General features: G+C 41.6%; 1 protein-coding gene and 1 long non-coding RNA gene across 4 annotated transcripts; one reads left to right on the forward strand and one right to left on the reverse strand.

The window, feature by feature from the left end:
* Positions 1 to 1,591: 1,591 nt before the first annotated feature.
* Positions 1,592 to 3,303, forward strand: LOC134207343 (facilitated trehalose transporter Tret1-2 homolog). Its single transcript, XM_062683065.1, has 2 exons — positions 1,592 to 2,173; positions 2,232 to 3,303. The coding sequence occupies exons 1-2, from the start codon at positions 1,592 to 1,594 to the stop codon at positions 3,081 to 3,083; spliced, it is 1,434 nt and encodes a 477-aa protein (XP_062539049.1). The 3' UTR covers positions 3,084 to 3,303.
* A 7,959-nt stretch (positions 3,304 to 11,262) lies between these two features.
* Positions 11,263 to 13,034, reverse strand: LOC134214409 (uncharacterized). 3 transcript variants are annotated; one of them, XR_009979781.1, is made up of 5 exons: positions 12,791 to 13,025; positions 12,362 to 12,717; positions 12,000 to 12,243; positions 11,873 to 11,899; positions 11,263 to 11,662 (listed from the first exon to the last, which is right to left on the reverse strand). It is a non-coding gene; the product is annotated as an uncharacterized LOC134214409 (long non-coding RNA). The 3 variants fall into 3 exon arrangements; XR_009979779.1 differs by having other exon boundaries at positions 11,873 to 11,908; XR_009979775.1 differs by having other exon boundaries at positions 11,873 to 12,243; positions 12,791 to 13,034.
* Between the last annotated feature and the right edge of the window lie 2,202 nt (positions 13,035 to 15,236).

A 15,236-nucleotide genomic window follows, 5' to 3' on the forward strand; every position in this document is an offset into this window, starting at 1 on the left:
CTTTCAAGAGGCCCGGAAGCCTCCTTTCAAGAGGCCCGGAAGCCTCCTTTCAAGAGGCCCGGAAGCCTCCTTTCAAGAGGCCCGGAAGCCTCCTTTCAAGAGGCCCGAAATCCTCCTCTCAAGAGGCCCGGAAGCCTCCTTTCAAGAGGCCCGGAAGCCTCCTTTCAATAGGCCCGGAAGCCTTCATTCAAGAGGCCCGGAAGCCTCCTTTCAAGAAGCCCGGAAGCTTCCTTTCAAGAGGCCCGGAAGCCTCCTTTTAGAGGCCCAGAAGCTTTTCAATGAGTGCCGAGGTTGGTCCGACGACTCCGGTTGGTAGAAGACTTCAGTTAGAATCATAAGCCCCTACGACCCGAGGCCAAACACTTCTCGCTGCGCTGGATTTTCCTCCGAACTGACGCTTATTTGCTGGTCCCTGCACCATCTACTCTATAGCACTCCCAGACGTCATAGAGTCCATACCGACGGTACGTCGTGCCCTTCGATGGTAAAATGCATCCTTTGGACGTTTCGGCAGTTGCTAACGAGCATCACTTCTGTTTAGTGATGAGCAAGCTGCAGCTTGACTCCATTCATCCAGTTTTCGACATTCGCGAATCCGAAGGTCTTCACGCCTTTGGGCAACTTCAGTTTTAGAACTCCGTTGTACGTAACGTTCCACAGCGTTGAGCCGAAAATGGAGCATGGAGTATGAAGTATGGCCGAGTGGTTTACTGTTCTGGAGCAATGAAGCTCTGACCAATCCACCTGGTGGTGTTGATGTCTTTCTCGCACATTCGAAAAGGCAAAAAGTAAACAAATTGATTAATAAAACGGAATTACAGTGAAATCATTTTGCCATGGATTTCCAGCTCCCCAGCTTTTTGGCTTTCTCCTACAACAAAGTTATACCGAAAGGCTATCATTTCACTTCGAAAGCGAAATTTTTATAGAAGGCTCGTAGACCCATAGTGTTATGTACAAATCGACTCAGCTTGGTGAACTGAGCAAATGTCTGTCCGTCCATGCGTGTGAGAGTATGTGTGTGCGTGTGTGAAAAACAACATTTCATAAAGTAATAATAATTTTCTCGCAACAAGTTGCATTCGATCGGTTATTGCGTTCAAAAGTTATAAAGAAAATGGCGAACCAAACTGGAAAAAAATGTGTCTTTGCTAAATGCGAGAAAGGCAATACCACTACTCGGTAGTTTAATTTTTTTTTCTAATGAGATGATGGCCTTTCAGCAAACATTTGATGAACGATAAAATAAAAAAGGAGGGCATCATTATTGATAGCCCCAATTTCAGGAACATCATTATCCATCAGTCCGTTTCACAGTTATCGAAGCCGGTGTGATAATGCATATCGGATTCTGGACGTTCGTCTCTCAAGTTCAATTGTTCAACAACATGGCCCCCACTATCTTATCGATAATATTGAGTTTTTCGCATATTTTCACTCCCTTGGAGGCATCAGGCTTGTGGCAATAACCATTCGCCATCGATTAAGCAATCGCTGTTTGAATTAGGTAACAGTCTGGTTTGAATTTCTGGTCGTAAATCGCTTATTTAGTGCATTTCTATTTCATCTTGATAAATCAACCAGCAAACAGATGGTGAACAATAAGCCTCGTAAGGTACCGCAGTATGTGGCTGCACTGGCTGCGTCCGGCGGTGCCTTGGCGGCGGGAACATTTCTTGGCTGGAGTTCACCGGCGGAAATTCCTTTGGTGCAGAATCAGGAGTATGGATTTCCCATAAGCGTGGAGGAATTCTCCTGGATCGGGTCAATGGCCAATCTGGGAGCATCGCTGATGTGCTTCCCGATCGGAATTCTGATGAAATCGATCGGTCGTAGGTGGGCCATGCTGCTGTTGGTGCTACCGCTGCTGCTTGGCTGGCTGTTGATCATCTTTGCAAGCAATGTGGCGATGCTGATGATAGGACGTTTTTTGCTCGGTCTCGGAGGTGGCGCATTCTGTATTTCGGGTCCAACTTATACGGCTGAAATATCCGAAGTGTCGATTCGAGGTGCACTTGGAATGTTCTTCCAGTTGTTCATCACAGTTGGTATCCTATTCGGATACGTGGTCGGTGCCACAGTGACCGTTCAGCAGCTGAGTATCATCTGCTCTGTGATTCCGATTCTATTCGGACTTGTTTTCTTCTTCATGCCGGAGAGTCCTCAATTCTTTGTAATGTCTAGATTACTATTTGTACCACCAAAAACTCATTCCAAAACCTTTCTTTCAGATTGAGAAAAATCGCATTGATGATGCTTCCAAGTCCCTCAAGTGGCTACGTGGGAACCACTACGATGAACGGGCCGAGATCGAAGAGCTACAAGCAGAGGACGCCAAACTACGAGCGGAAAAGATCACATTTTTTCAGTGTTTCCAGCAGCGGGCCACTATTCGCGCATTGGTCGTCTCCCTGGGTTTGGTGTTTTTCCATCAGATGTCCGGCGTCAATGCTGTCATTTTCTACACAACAACCATCTTTGAGGATGCCAACACTGGTCTGGAATCCACCGCAGCGACCATTATTGTTGGAGTGATCCAAGTGGTTGCCACTCTTCTGGCCACGGTCATCGTCGATAAAGTCGGCCGTCGTATTTTGCTGCTGATCTCCGACTTCTTCATGGCCGTCTCCACGATACTCCTTGCCGTATACTTCCAGCTGAAGGAAGCCGATCCCAGTCAGGTGGAGAGCCTGGGCTGGCTTCCAGTGTTCGCATTGTGCCTTTTTATTGCCACATTTTCCATCGGCTTTGGTCCAATCCCGTGGCTAATGATCGGAGAGCTGTTTGCCAACAACGTAAAGGCTTACGTTGGACCGCTCGGTGGCGCGTTCAGCTGGCTGTTTGCTTTCCTTGTAACAAAGGTTTTCCCCAATCTTCGCGATGCTCTTGGGATCGCCGGAGCTTTTTGGCTGTTCTCGGGTATTTCGCTGGTTGGAACAGTCTTTGTATTCTTCATAGTGCCTGAAACGAAGAACATTTCGCTGGTCGAAGTTCAGCGGATGTTATCAGATGGAAAGGTTCAACCAATTCGCGACTATAACAAGGCAGGTTCGGAGGAAAACAGGAAAACAGAATCCCGTTGAATTGGCGATTGTTATTATTGCAAACTAAATACAACAAAAAAAAATCTAGGGCTGATATTTCCGTTCATCGTCGTAGAAGCTAAAACCAACGAAAGCAACGTTCATTTGCTAGAACTCCACTATAGCAGAACGTTTCTCCTGAGCTTGCGATTTGGTACGGATGAGGTTGGAAAAAAGTGTATCTTTTACTGGTTCTCGAGACTATGCCGAGAAGATGAAAACGCCTTCACCCTACTGCTAATTATTAACCATCACGATGTTATGAAACAGCTCTATAAGGTAGATACATTTTAGGATAGGAAATATGAGTCTTATTTACAATTGTAAGAAAGCCAATGTCATGTTATTCTTCATAAAACGTGTGAAAGGCGACTACAATGATTTTATTTCATATGGAAGTTATTTCTTATCTACGATCATGTTTTTGACAGACGGTGGTAACAGGATTTTGAACATATGAATATTTATGTTTCTCTAAATGAAGAAAGGGTTTTTGCTGGAATTTGAATTCACTTTGCGATTGATTCGTCCAAATGTTCCGAAGGCAGGGCTGACTACAACTCTAGTTTTGGTATCGACTGCCTTTTATTATAACAAAGGCGTTAGTATAGATTTAGTCATCAGCAGACGAACTGTAGTCCTTCCCTCTCGTGTAACACATCGCAGAAATTGTGTTGCCTCATGCCATCGGAAAGGGATCAGCTGAGTACGTCAAATAATTGTCGGGTACAAAATAATACGTCCGTAACTAACCACAGGAAAAACCGATTGATATTCAAACGTGTTGTAAGTCATGGCCTACTGATGTTCAATGCGACGCAGCAAAGCTAAATCAACAAAAATGACAGTTGTGCGCCGCCTCTGTATCGAGTGGTGTGCCTCCGAAAACGCGAGCACTTTGAAACTTGGATTCCGTGAGGAGTGTCCGGTGGCTTAAGCGCCACTTCCGGGATAGGGAAGACCACCGGTCGAGCTGTTTTACCCGACTAATACTCGACTTTTCTCCTCAAGGATCACTCGAAGGGTTGCTGGCTGAAACTTAAAATAATGCTTTGCACCAAGTGCTTTCCCCAGCTTTGCCACCTCCCAAGTTACGTTACTCAAAGTCTCAAACTCTTCCTTGATAGGCTACAGCTCTTCGATGAACCTACGTCGAATGGAGTATCCTACTCCACTGGACTCGATCCTGGGCCAATCGCTTCCAGTCGCCCTGAACATTGAGCGCCCTCAGGTCCTCTTCAACTGCAAAAAGCCATCGTGTACGCGGCCTTTCACGAAGCCTGTGGCCTCTTCCGGGTTCTCTACTAAATATTATCTTCGCTTGACGTTCTTCCGGCATACGAACAACGTGACCAGCCCACCGTAGTCTGCCGTGTTGTATAAGCTTAATAATATCCAGCCCTTTATACACCTGGTACAATTCGTGATACATGCGACGCCGCCAGATACCGTTCCCCTGTTTACCGCCGAGTATTGTCCGCAGCACCTTACGCTCAAACACTCCGAGAGCTCTCCGATCAGCCTCCTTTAACGTCCATGTCTCATGGCCGTATAAAGCCACCGGAAGAATCAGAGTAGTATACAGCGCGAGTTTTGTTTTCGTTTGCAGACTACGGGACTTAAGCTGGTTACGAAGTCCGTAATAAGCCCTATTTGCAGCTGCAATACGCCTTTTCACCTCGCGGGTAACATCATTATCACACGTCACTAATGTTCCAAGGTACACAAATTCTTCCATCACTTCAAATTTGTCACCATCCAGCACCATTCCGCTACCACCACCACTAATGAACCCACGTTGATTGCCAGCGACCATGTACTTCGTTTTGCTGGTATTGATCGTGAGTCCAATTCTCGCTTTCTCCCTCTTAAAAGGCGCAAAAGCCTCTTCCACGGCACGGCGATCAATTCCGATAATATCGATATCGTCCGCAAATCCCAGAAGCATATGCGATTTTGTGATAATGGTACCGCTTCTTTGCACACCAGCTCTCCTTATAGCTCCCTCGAGCGCTATATTGAACAGTAGGTTCGAGAGTGCATCACCCTGCTTTAATCCATCTAAGGTAACAAATGACGTCGATATTTCATCCGCAACCCTTACACTTGATTTCGATCCGTCCAACGTTATACGAATCAGCCGTATCAGTTTCGCCGGAAAACCATGTTCAAGCATAATTTGCCATAATTCATTCCGTTTCACTGAATCGTACGCCGCCTTGAAATCAATAAACAGATGATGTGTCTGCAAGTTGTACTCCCGGAATTTATCAAGGATTTGTCTCAGGGAAAACATTTGATTCGTCGTTGATCGGCCCTCACGAAAACCTGCTTGGTATTCGCCGACGAAGGACTCTTCAAGCGGTCTCAATCGGTTGAACAGAATACCGGACATAATTTTGTACGCCGAATTAAGGAGGGTTATTCCTCGGTAATTGGCGCACTCCAGTCTGTGCCCTTCTAAAAGAGAGGGCAAATGAGGCCGTCCAACCAGATAGCAGGCATTTCCTCGTCTTCCCATATTTTCGACATAATATGGTGCAGAACTTCATAAAGCTGCTCACTGCCATGTTTGAGAAGTTCAGCCGGGAGCTGGTCCTTCCCCGCAGCCTTATTGTTTTTCAGCTCTTTAACAGCTTTTTCACCTCATCTAGTGTAGGTGACTCCACAGCTTGTCCATCGTCGCTAATATTTATTCTGTTCACCGATGCACCGTCACTTCCTCCATTCAACAAAGTCTCGAAGTGTTGCTTCCACCTGGCAGCCACTTCAGTTTTATCTGTCACCAAATTCCCTTGTTGGTCGTTGCACATGACGGGAGATGGCGCTGTCTTTCTCCGCACGCCATTGACAGACTCATAAAACCTCCGCATATCGTTCTGCTCCATTTTTTCCTGCGCCTCACTAATAACTTGTTCTTCGTACCAGTGTTGGTAAAAACTCAAAATCTCAAAACTCATGGATGATTCAAATCAAGCGTGAGTTGAAACGCACCCAACTCAGCACCTAAAAACTCATGGATGAGTTGAATCATCCATTTGAATCATCGCAGGTTTTCTTTTGTTCTCCTTCGTTAAAAACAGTGAAATGACGTTTGTCGCATAAAACATTAAACACTCTTTTATGTATAGGCAATAAATTTCCCCCAAATTGATTTCAAATGCGTTTTTAAGCCAAAATGATTTTTTGGCAAATGAGTGAAATGATGCGTTTTAGCATGAAAAATTCAAGCGTGATGCATTCCTTTAAAATCGCAGATGATTTCATTCGCACGGGAGCGCTCGTTGTTTGAGATTTATGAGTGATTTTACCAACACTGCTTCGTACTCTTTTTTCTTCCTGTGGTGGGTTCGTTTTTCGGCTGCTCTTGCTTCCTTGTAGCGATCTCTATTCTATCGGGTACCCGACACCAACATCCGGCTTCAGGCAACGTTCTTCTCGTCTATCACTCTCTGACACTCCACATCGAACCAACCCGTCCTGGGTCGCCTGTGTGCAGTGCCTACCACTTCTCGTGCTGTTGTGCTCACCGCTCCATGGATCGACTCCCATAGATCGTTGATGTTGTCGCTAACGTTGATTGCACTTATCCGTTCGTCGAGCTTCTGGCGGTACTCAGCCGATACTCCTTCCGCCGACAATCGCTGGATATTGTAACGCATCGTTCGCTGTGATCTTTCGTTCGATACAGTTGACAACCGTGATCGAATTTTACTGACAACGAGATAGTGATCAGAGTCAATGTTCGGACCTCTGAATGTCCGCACATCGATAACATCCGAGAAATGGCGCCCATCCACCAGAACATGGTCTATCTGGTTGCAAGTTTCACCATTTGGGTGTCTCCAGGTGTGCTTTCGGATGTTCTTTCGTGCAAAGTAGGTGCTACTGATGGCAATCCCTCTGGCAGCAGCAAAATTTACTAGCCGTAGGCCGTTGTCATTGGTAGCGGAGTGAAGGCTCTCCCTACCGATTATGGGACGGAAAAGTCCTCTCTACCGACCTGAGCGTTGGCGTCTCCGATAACAATTTTCACGTCATGCTTTGGGCACTAGGATCTAGGCCATCGGACTCCTTGAATAGCGGCCACGTTCACTCCAACCTTCTGCAGTTCACGGGCCAGAAGGCTCACTCGTCCAGGTACATTTAGGGTCCTGACATTCCAGGTACCGAGTTTCCAATCATAGTAGTTATTTTGTTAACAGATCGGTTGCCAAAAATAACGTTCTCTTTTTTCTTCTGTCTCCATTTTTGGTGGTAATTGAGAGGCTTCAGTGGGTCGCGTTACCTACATCACGCTGGCTGGTGGTGCTGCCACCTTAGGTATAACCAAGATGAATACACCACTAGGTGTTCCAATCTGCCAAATTCACGATTCAGTTATCTTGGACTTTGATATGGGAGATCCAGCCGGTTTGTTTTCATTTTGCACTGAAAATGAATTTTTCACGTCCGCCTTCTTCTTTTCCATAAACTTGGCAGATTGGAGCACCTAGTAGTGTATTCATCTTGGGTATAACGCGGTGTAACTGACGCGTCAACCGCTGGGTAGACGCAGACGCTGTACCTTCTCACTCTAGTTGATGTCAGAAGGGCAACAGTTCCCAGGCTGCACCAGAAACTAATAACCGGGACCCGACACTCGGTTTTTTTCGTGTTGCGCTTGAAGTCTCCATCGGTGTGTAGAATTCTAGGTATACAAATGAAAAGACACTATACAACGCTGTCAGTTATCATCTGTTTTTCGCATATTTATCTCTCCGTGTACAACTAACAGCATCGCTATTTTTGTTTTTATGAGATCATGTCAACAATAAGGCTATCTGACGTTTATCATCTTTCTCTTCCACGCGCACGGACGGGATAGGGTTTGTTTTCATACGGAAACGCTTCCGAAGCGTTTCCGTATGAAAACAAATCCTATCCTTTCCGTGCGCGTGCAAGAGAAAGATGATTAAACGTCAGATAGCCTTATTCAGAAAAAGTACTTTTTCTTTTGCTTGAATGCCGTGAAAGTAATTTTAATTCAATTAGTTATTAATAATTATAATTATTGTTATTATTGAAATGTTATTGTACCATGTATGGCCAAGTGGGGAAATAACTCCTCGGAGAACCCGATTGATCATGACTCGAATATGGGCTTTCAACACAATCATGCCTATGCGGGTTTGTTCTGTTTACAATTATCCAGATTGTTGAAAAAATAATGATTATCCTCTTTCCAGGGATGATTCGACAGGATCGATGACGGGGGTCCAAACAAGCAGTGCATAGGCGCATCCGCAGGGTTCTTCAAGACTGCGAACAAAGGCACAGAACGGCTATGATTTCATCTTTATTTTCTTCTATGGCTACATTCCAACTAAGACTTGGCCTGCTTGTCAATTTATCTGTCCTCTAACGCAGGCCATTTGCTGGGGAAAAAACTGCCGCTTGATTGTGGCAAAAGCTGTATCCATTCCGCTTGATGTATAGCTGCATGTTTCCAACAAATCAAGCTGTCCACGGAGGAGTCCTACGTAATATGATGGATCCACCTTATTCGCTGCACACCGCGCTTTCTTGTACCCGTCGAATCGCTTTTTGTGCTTATTCTGCGTCCTATAGGTACTATCATAGTACTATCATATTGGTGTCGTCATAAACGTCAGCAACCATTTGAATTTTCTGGTCGTACTAGAGCTGTCCTTCTGGAACAACGCCATTTAAACGAAAGTAGCATCATGAAAACTTTCTTCATCGAAACAGGAATTACTCTACGACGATGTTCAAACAAATTCGGGTCCCTCAACATATTACTGTAGAACTACGCAACTACCGGACCCAGAAGAGGCACGAAACCGATGCAGTACCATGGCAGGGTCTGAAACACCAGAGCTAAGATCTGGAGGAGAAATAGCTATATGTATGGTCGAGACGATGACTTCATTGATAATTTATATCATTAATGATCACATTATATTGACGCGTAACTTCAAGGGTCATGCACATCCCTGGTGAGTGAAACGGACGCTCAGCTAACGCCAAATTGTTATTGATGCAACCAACAAAACTAATCAACTAACCAGCCGACCAATCAATCAAGCAACCAAATAACCAACCACTCAAGCAAGCTACCAATCAACCAAGCAATCAATCAACCATTCAAGTATTGTTATCAACCAACCAACAGATCAACCAAATAACCAACCAGTTAAGCAACCAACCAACCAACTAACCCAGCAATCAATCATTCAAGCAAGTTACCAATCAATCAAATACCTAACCAATTAAGCAACCAATCATGCTACCAACTAACAAATCAATCAACCAATTAACTAACCAATCAAACGACTAATCATTCAAGCAAGCTAACAATCAACCAACCAATCAGCCATTCAAGCAATCAACAAAACAACTAACCAGCCAGTCAAGCAACTCATCAACTAAATAACCAACCAGTCCAGCAACCAACCAATCAAGCAAGCTACCAATCAATCAACCAACTAATTAATCAATCAAACAACCAACCAATAATCAAGCACAAACAACCAACTAATCAAGCAATCAGCCATTCAAGCAACCAACAAAACAACTAATCAACTAACCAGCCGACCAACAAATCAAGTAACCAATCAATCAACCAGTCAAGCAACCAATCAACCAAATAACCTACCATTCAAGCAAGCTACCAATCAACCAAGCAATCAAGCAACCATCCAACTAATCAACCCATCAAGCAACCAATCAACTAATCAACTAATCAAGCAACCAACCAACTAATGAAGCAACCATTCAACTAAATAACCAACTAATCAACCATTCCAGCAAGCTACCAATCAAGCAACCAACCAATCAGCCATTCAAGCAACCAACCAATCAACTAACACGCCGACCAACTAATCAATCAACCAGTCAAGCAACCATTCAACTAAATAACCAACCAATCAAGCAACCAACCAACCAATTTAGCAACAAACCAATTATCAAGCAATTAACCAATCAAACGTTCTACCAACTAACAAATCAAGCAGCAACCAACCAACCAATCATCCAAATAATCAACCAATCAATCAACCAACCAATTAACCATTCTATCAACTAACAAATCAAGCAACCAACCAATAATCATGCAAACAAAAAACCAATCAACCAATAAAGCAACCAACAAAACAACTGCTCAACTATCCAGTCGACCAACTAATCAAGCAACCAATTAATCAATCAGTCAAGCAAACCTACCAACCAAATAACCAAGCAACTAATCAACCAATCAACCTAATAACCAACCAATCAACTAATCAAGCAAGCTACCAATCAATCAAGCAACCAACAAAGCAACATAACAACTATCCAGCCGATCAACCAATCAAGAAACCAATCAATAAACCAGTCAAGCAACCAATCAACTAAATAACCAACCAATCAATCAAGCAAGCTACCTATCAACCAACCAACTAATCAACCAAACAAGCAACCAACTAAAAATTAAGCAACCACCCGAATAAAAAATATCATAAAAATTTCATTAAATCTATTGTTACATCACCATTGTTTGCATAAGAGCGACCATTAATTATAATTTAATTTTGACAATGAAATCACATTAGAAGTTATGGTTTAGCACCATTTAATGTATGGTAAATGGGATTTTTACAATTGAAAATAGGGGTTGTTATGTATCATTACAATAAAATTTTCGAAAATTTTCCATACAAAATTCAGACCAAAACAATAGTTTTTAATGTTCTTCTATGGGATCAGTTTTACGGCCGTAACAATAAAAGTATTGTATTTCTTATGTTTTTTGTTTCTTTTATTTATTGTATCACAATAAAAATACGTTAGCATTTATAATAACATTCTATAAGACTAGTTAATACTATACCATTCAATTTCACTACTTTATTCCTTTGCAGATATCTATTCCAACATTAACATTAAGGTCGGAATAATTATCTGCAGAGTAACAAAGTTGTGGCATTGAATGGAATAGTACTAACTCATCTTATTCCAAGTGACAACATTTTATTTATCAAGTGATAATTTTATATTCTAAATTAATTATTAAATTTCAATACCTACTACAATAAGTGAAATTTTGTATAAGCTTATGTTAACAACAGAGAAAACCTTAGGTTTTTTTTTCCGTTTCATGTAATATGATGATTTTGAGTATTTAGATACCCCGTTTCAGTTTATTTTTTAAAATTTTATTTTGATATAATATAAATTATAATGAAATAAAATAAATTTGAAAATTGAAAAAAAAAACAGATTAATATTTAGTTGAAATTAGCACACAAATAACGAGTCAAGTACGAGACACTAGACGGCTTTACAGTTAAAGTCAAAATACTTTTCTATAAAAATTATAAAGTGGTGGAATTAAAAGGAATTGTTCAAAATCGTCTTATGACAGTGAAGACATTTTACTGTAAAATCTTAAACGATTTTCTGCACAAAAATGGTCGTTTTGAAGTCTGCGTACTAATTTGTAGATTGTGGGATGGATTCCATTTACGCACACAGGTATATTTCCATTGCTTGAATCATCTTTGTCGAAAACGAAGTTGAACATCTACCATCGTCAATTCCTGTTTGAGAGTTGAAGTGGAAATGAAAATACTATTTCTAGACCAACATTTGAAAAGGGCGTAACCGCCAAAATTGATTCCTTCTGATTCTTTGTCCACATATAAAGCTATATATGTATACAACGAATCAGAAGGAATAAAATTTGGCTTTTACGCCCTTTTCAAATGTTGGTCTAGATTTATCACTTTCAAACGTGACAAGCAACTTACTTCATTGTCAGCTTCTCACCGAATGCTCTGGAAGAACTTGGGCAAATACCGATTATTCGGGACAAGAGGGTCATGCAATATGGATGTATGAGAAACAAAATATTTAAAGTCAAAAATCTTATCTCACCGTAGCAAATATAGTCCGTTCGAATGGGCGGATGTCCCTTGGAGTCTTCAGTTGAATATAGGTACATGATGGAACAGGCCAACGACAGTTCATAGCACAGCGCAATAGCAAAAGTTTGGTTGACGACCGCGATTATGCCGCCGCCGTTGGTATCGTAGCGTAAATGGAACAGCGACCCAGCGATAGAATCGCGGCGGCTAGTTGTCGCCATCGTGATGACCAATTAGATATGGGAGAGCCTTAACTGAAAGGAAACAAGAAAAAACTAAAAAGTCAAGCACAATGGATACGTTTTGACAATGTTCCATGGAAAAACTGTCAAAACATACGCAAACGTGTCCATTGTGCGGGGCTCCTAATACCTGGAACAGTCCGTATTGTGGCGCGGCTTCCGTAATCCGATGGCTCGGCGTAATTTCTGTAGTCCATTTTTGGTCACGTTGTTCATATGCCGGAAGAACGTCAAGCGAAGATAATATTTATTAGAGAACCCGAAAGAGGCCGCAGGCTTCGTGGAAGGCCGTGTACACTATGGCTTTTTGTGGTTCAAGAGGACCTGAGGGCACTCAATGTTCAGGGCGACTGGAAGCGATTGGCCCATGATCGAGTCCAGTAGAGAAGGATACTCCATTCGGCGTAGGTTTATAGAAGAGCTGTAGCCCATCAAGTAAGTAAGTCCATTCTTGGTGGGGAGCAAAAGGAACGATAACGTTTTTGCCTAAAAATGCAATGCACCAAAATCATTACGAGTGTTTATTGAGCAACACTAAAAATAATATAAATACACTCACCATCATGGCCATAGTTTCACATGACCGCTGCTTCACTGCTTGGCCACAACCGAGTTCTTCCGAACCACTTTCAGCTTCCAAAACTTGTTTGTGTGATTCATAAACAAAGTGGACTGTCAGTTAAGCGCCAGCACACACTCTCAATAGAAACCACGCAAAACTCAAATTTAAAAAAATTCAAAAGTTTGTATAAACAATTTTCAAATATTTTTAATTAAATAGAAAATTAACAATAAACATATTAATATTCATGGTATATTTAAAATGTAGGAAAAAAATTAACAATAAATTCAATTGAAAGTATATTGTTTTTATTTGTTGTTTTATCATAGACCAATGTTCTAAAAATCGTCTTCTTTTTATTGCCGATTTCACCAATTTGAAGAGTTATGTGTAGATTGTGATTTGCCCGCTTCTTTTTCTCACACTCACTCTCATTTCGGGTTGATCGATTTTTGTTACTGAAATTTACCCAATTATAACCCATTACTCGTTAGTCACATGTAAGCGTGTACACTAAATCGATTCCCGCCATGATTTGACGTCTATTTGTTTTCAGATTGAACACTCACACATAAATATTATACACGGAAAATCAAACTTTTTCGAGTGTATTGAGTGTGCGAAAAAGATGACTGAGAAAAAAAATCTCGCAAAACTCTTATAAAGTGCAAAAAGCGCAATATCTTTAAACATTATTTCATCAATAATGATAGAAGAAAATATTAACCAGTGATAAATAACCAGAGACAAATGTTGCACAATACAGAACAATATAAACATAATAGATTGTACTAGTTACATTAAAATTTATTGTTATTATAGTGTATGTGCAATAAAGGGATTTTTCGTTCGTCAAAAATTTACATTAAATGTACAATAGATGGTATTGTTTACCATATAATTCATCATATTTCAATGGGATATACCAAACAAGTTACTGTAAATTTTTATCCGGGCATCCAACTAATCAACCAATCAACAGTTCTACCAACTAACAAATAAAGCAGCAATCAACAAAACAACTCGGGACTGATTTGCGATTTGGGCGTAACATATTTTGTAAACAAACAGCTACAGCAAGCATTTTCTTAGAAAACCACGGTATGTATCCGACAGAATAGGCTTTCTTCTAGCAGGTAAGGGAATTAGTTTTGGAGAAACACGCTTGCATTCTACGGAATCCACAAAACAATGTTTGTTTACAAAATAAGTTACGCCCAAATCGCAAAGCGGTCCCGAACTAATCAACTAATCAGCCGACCAACCATTCAATCAACCAGTAATGCAACGTACACACCAGTCAAGCAGTTTGACGAACATTGACTCCGCCCTCAAGAAAACGCTTCGGTTGCTGATTTGTTTGAACGTGTGTGAAGTTGTTCGAACAACCATTTGACAGTTGGCAGCTCGGTTGGAAAAAATTAAAACGGTTTGATTTTGGTTTGAGTTCTCGGGGGTAGAGTCAAGGTTCGCCGAACATGTTTGAGCATTTATAGTGAAGTTGCACAAACTCCCATATATTTTTGATGGTTGGTGCTCAAGTTGGCGCTTCGGTCGTTCGTGTGTGATATTGTTGGTCGAATAAATTGATTGTTCGTGCCGCTGTTGGTAAAACTTGATGGATGTTTGAATAAACGAGAGGTGGAGTCAATGTTGGTCAAACTGCTTGACTGTGTGTACGTTCCATAAGGCAACCATTCAACCGAATAACCAACCAATTAAGCTACCAACCAACTAATCCAGCAATCATCCATTCAAGCAAGCTACCAATCAACCAAACAATCAAGCAACCAACCAAGCAACCATTGAAGCAACCAATCAAAACAACATCAACTAACCAAGCGGCCAACCAATCAAGCAACCAACAAATAATCAAGCAACCAACCAACTAATCAACCAATCAAGCAACCAACAAAACAACATATGAACTAACCAGCCGACCAACCAATCAAGCAACCAATCAATCAACCAGTCAAGCAAACAATCAGCCAAACAACCTGATTGGTTGGTTCCATTGACAACCAACCAATAATCATGCAAATAACCAATCAACCATTCAACCAACTAATAAATCAAGTAGCAACCAATCAAACAGTCAACCAAATAATTAACCAATCAATCAACCAACCAATTAAGAAATCTACCAATGAACCAAGCAATTATTCAACCAATCAACTAATCACGCAACCAACAAAACAGTTTATCAAATAATCAGCCGACCAACCAATCAAGCAACCAATCACTCAACCAGTCAAGCAACCAACCAACAAAACAACTAATCAACTAACCAGCCGACTAACCAATCAATCAACCTGTCAAGCAAACAACCAATCAACCATACTACCAACTAACAAATCAAGTAGAAACCAACCAAATAATCAACCAAGCAATCGAGCAACCAACTATTTAACCAATCAACCAAGCAATCAACAAAACAACTTAT

Source organism: Armigeres subalbatus, chromosome 1 (assembly GCF_024139115.2).
Source record: "Armigeres subalbatus isolate Guangzhou_Male chromosome 1, GZ_Asu_2, whole genome shotgun sequence".
NCBI lineage: Eukaryota > Metazoa > Arthropoda > Insecta > Diptera > Culicidae > Armigeres > Armigeres subalbatus.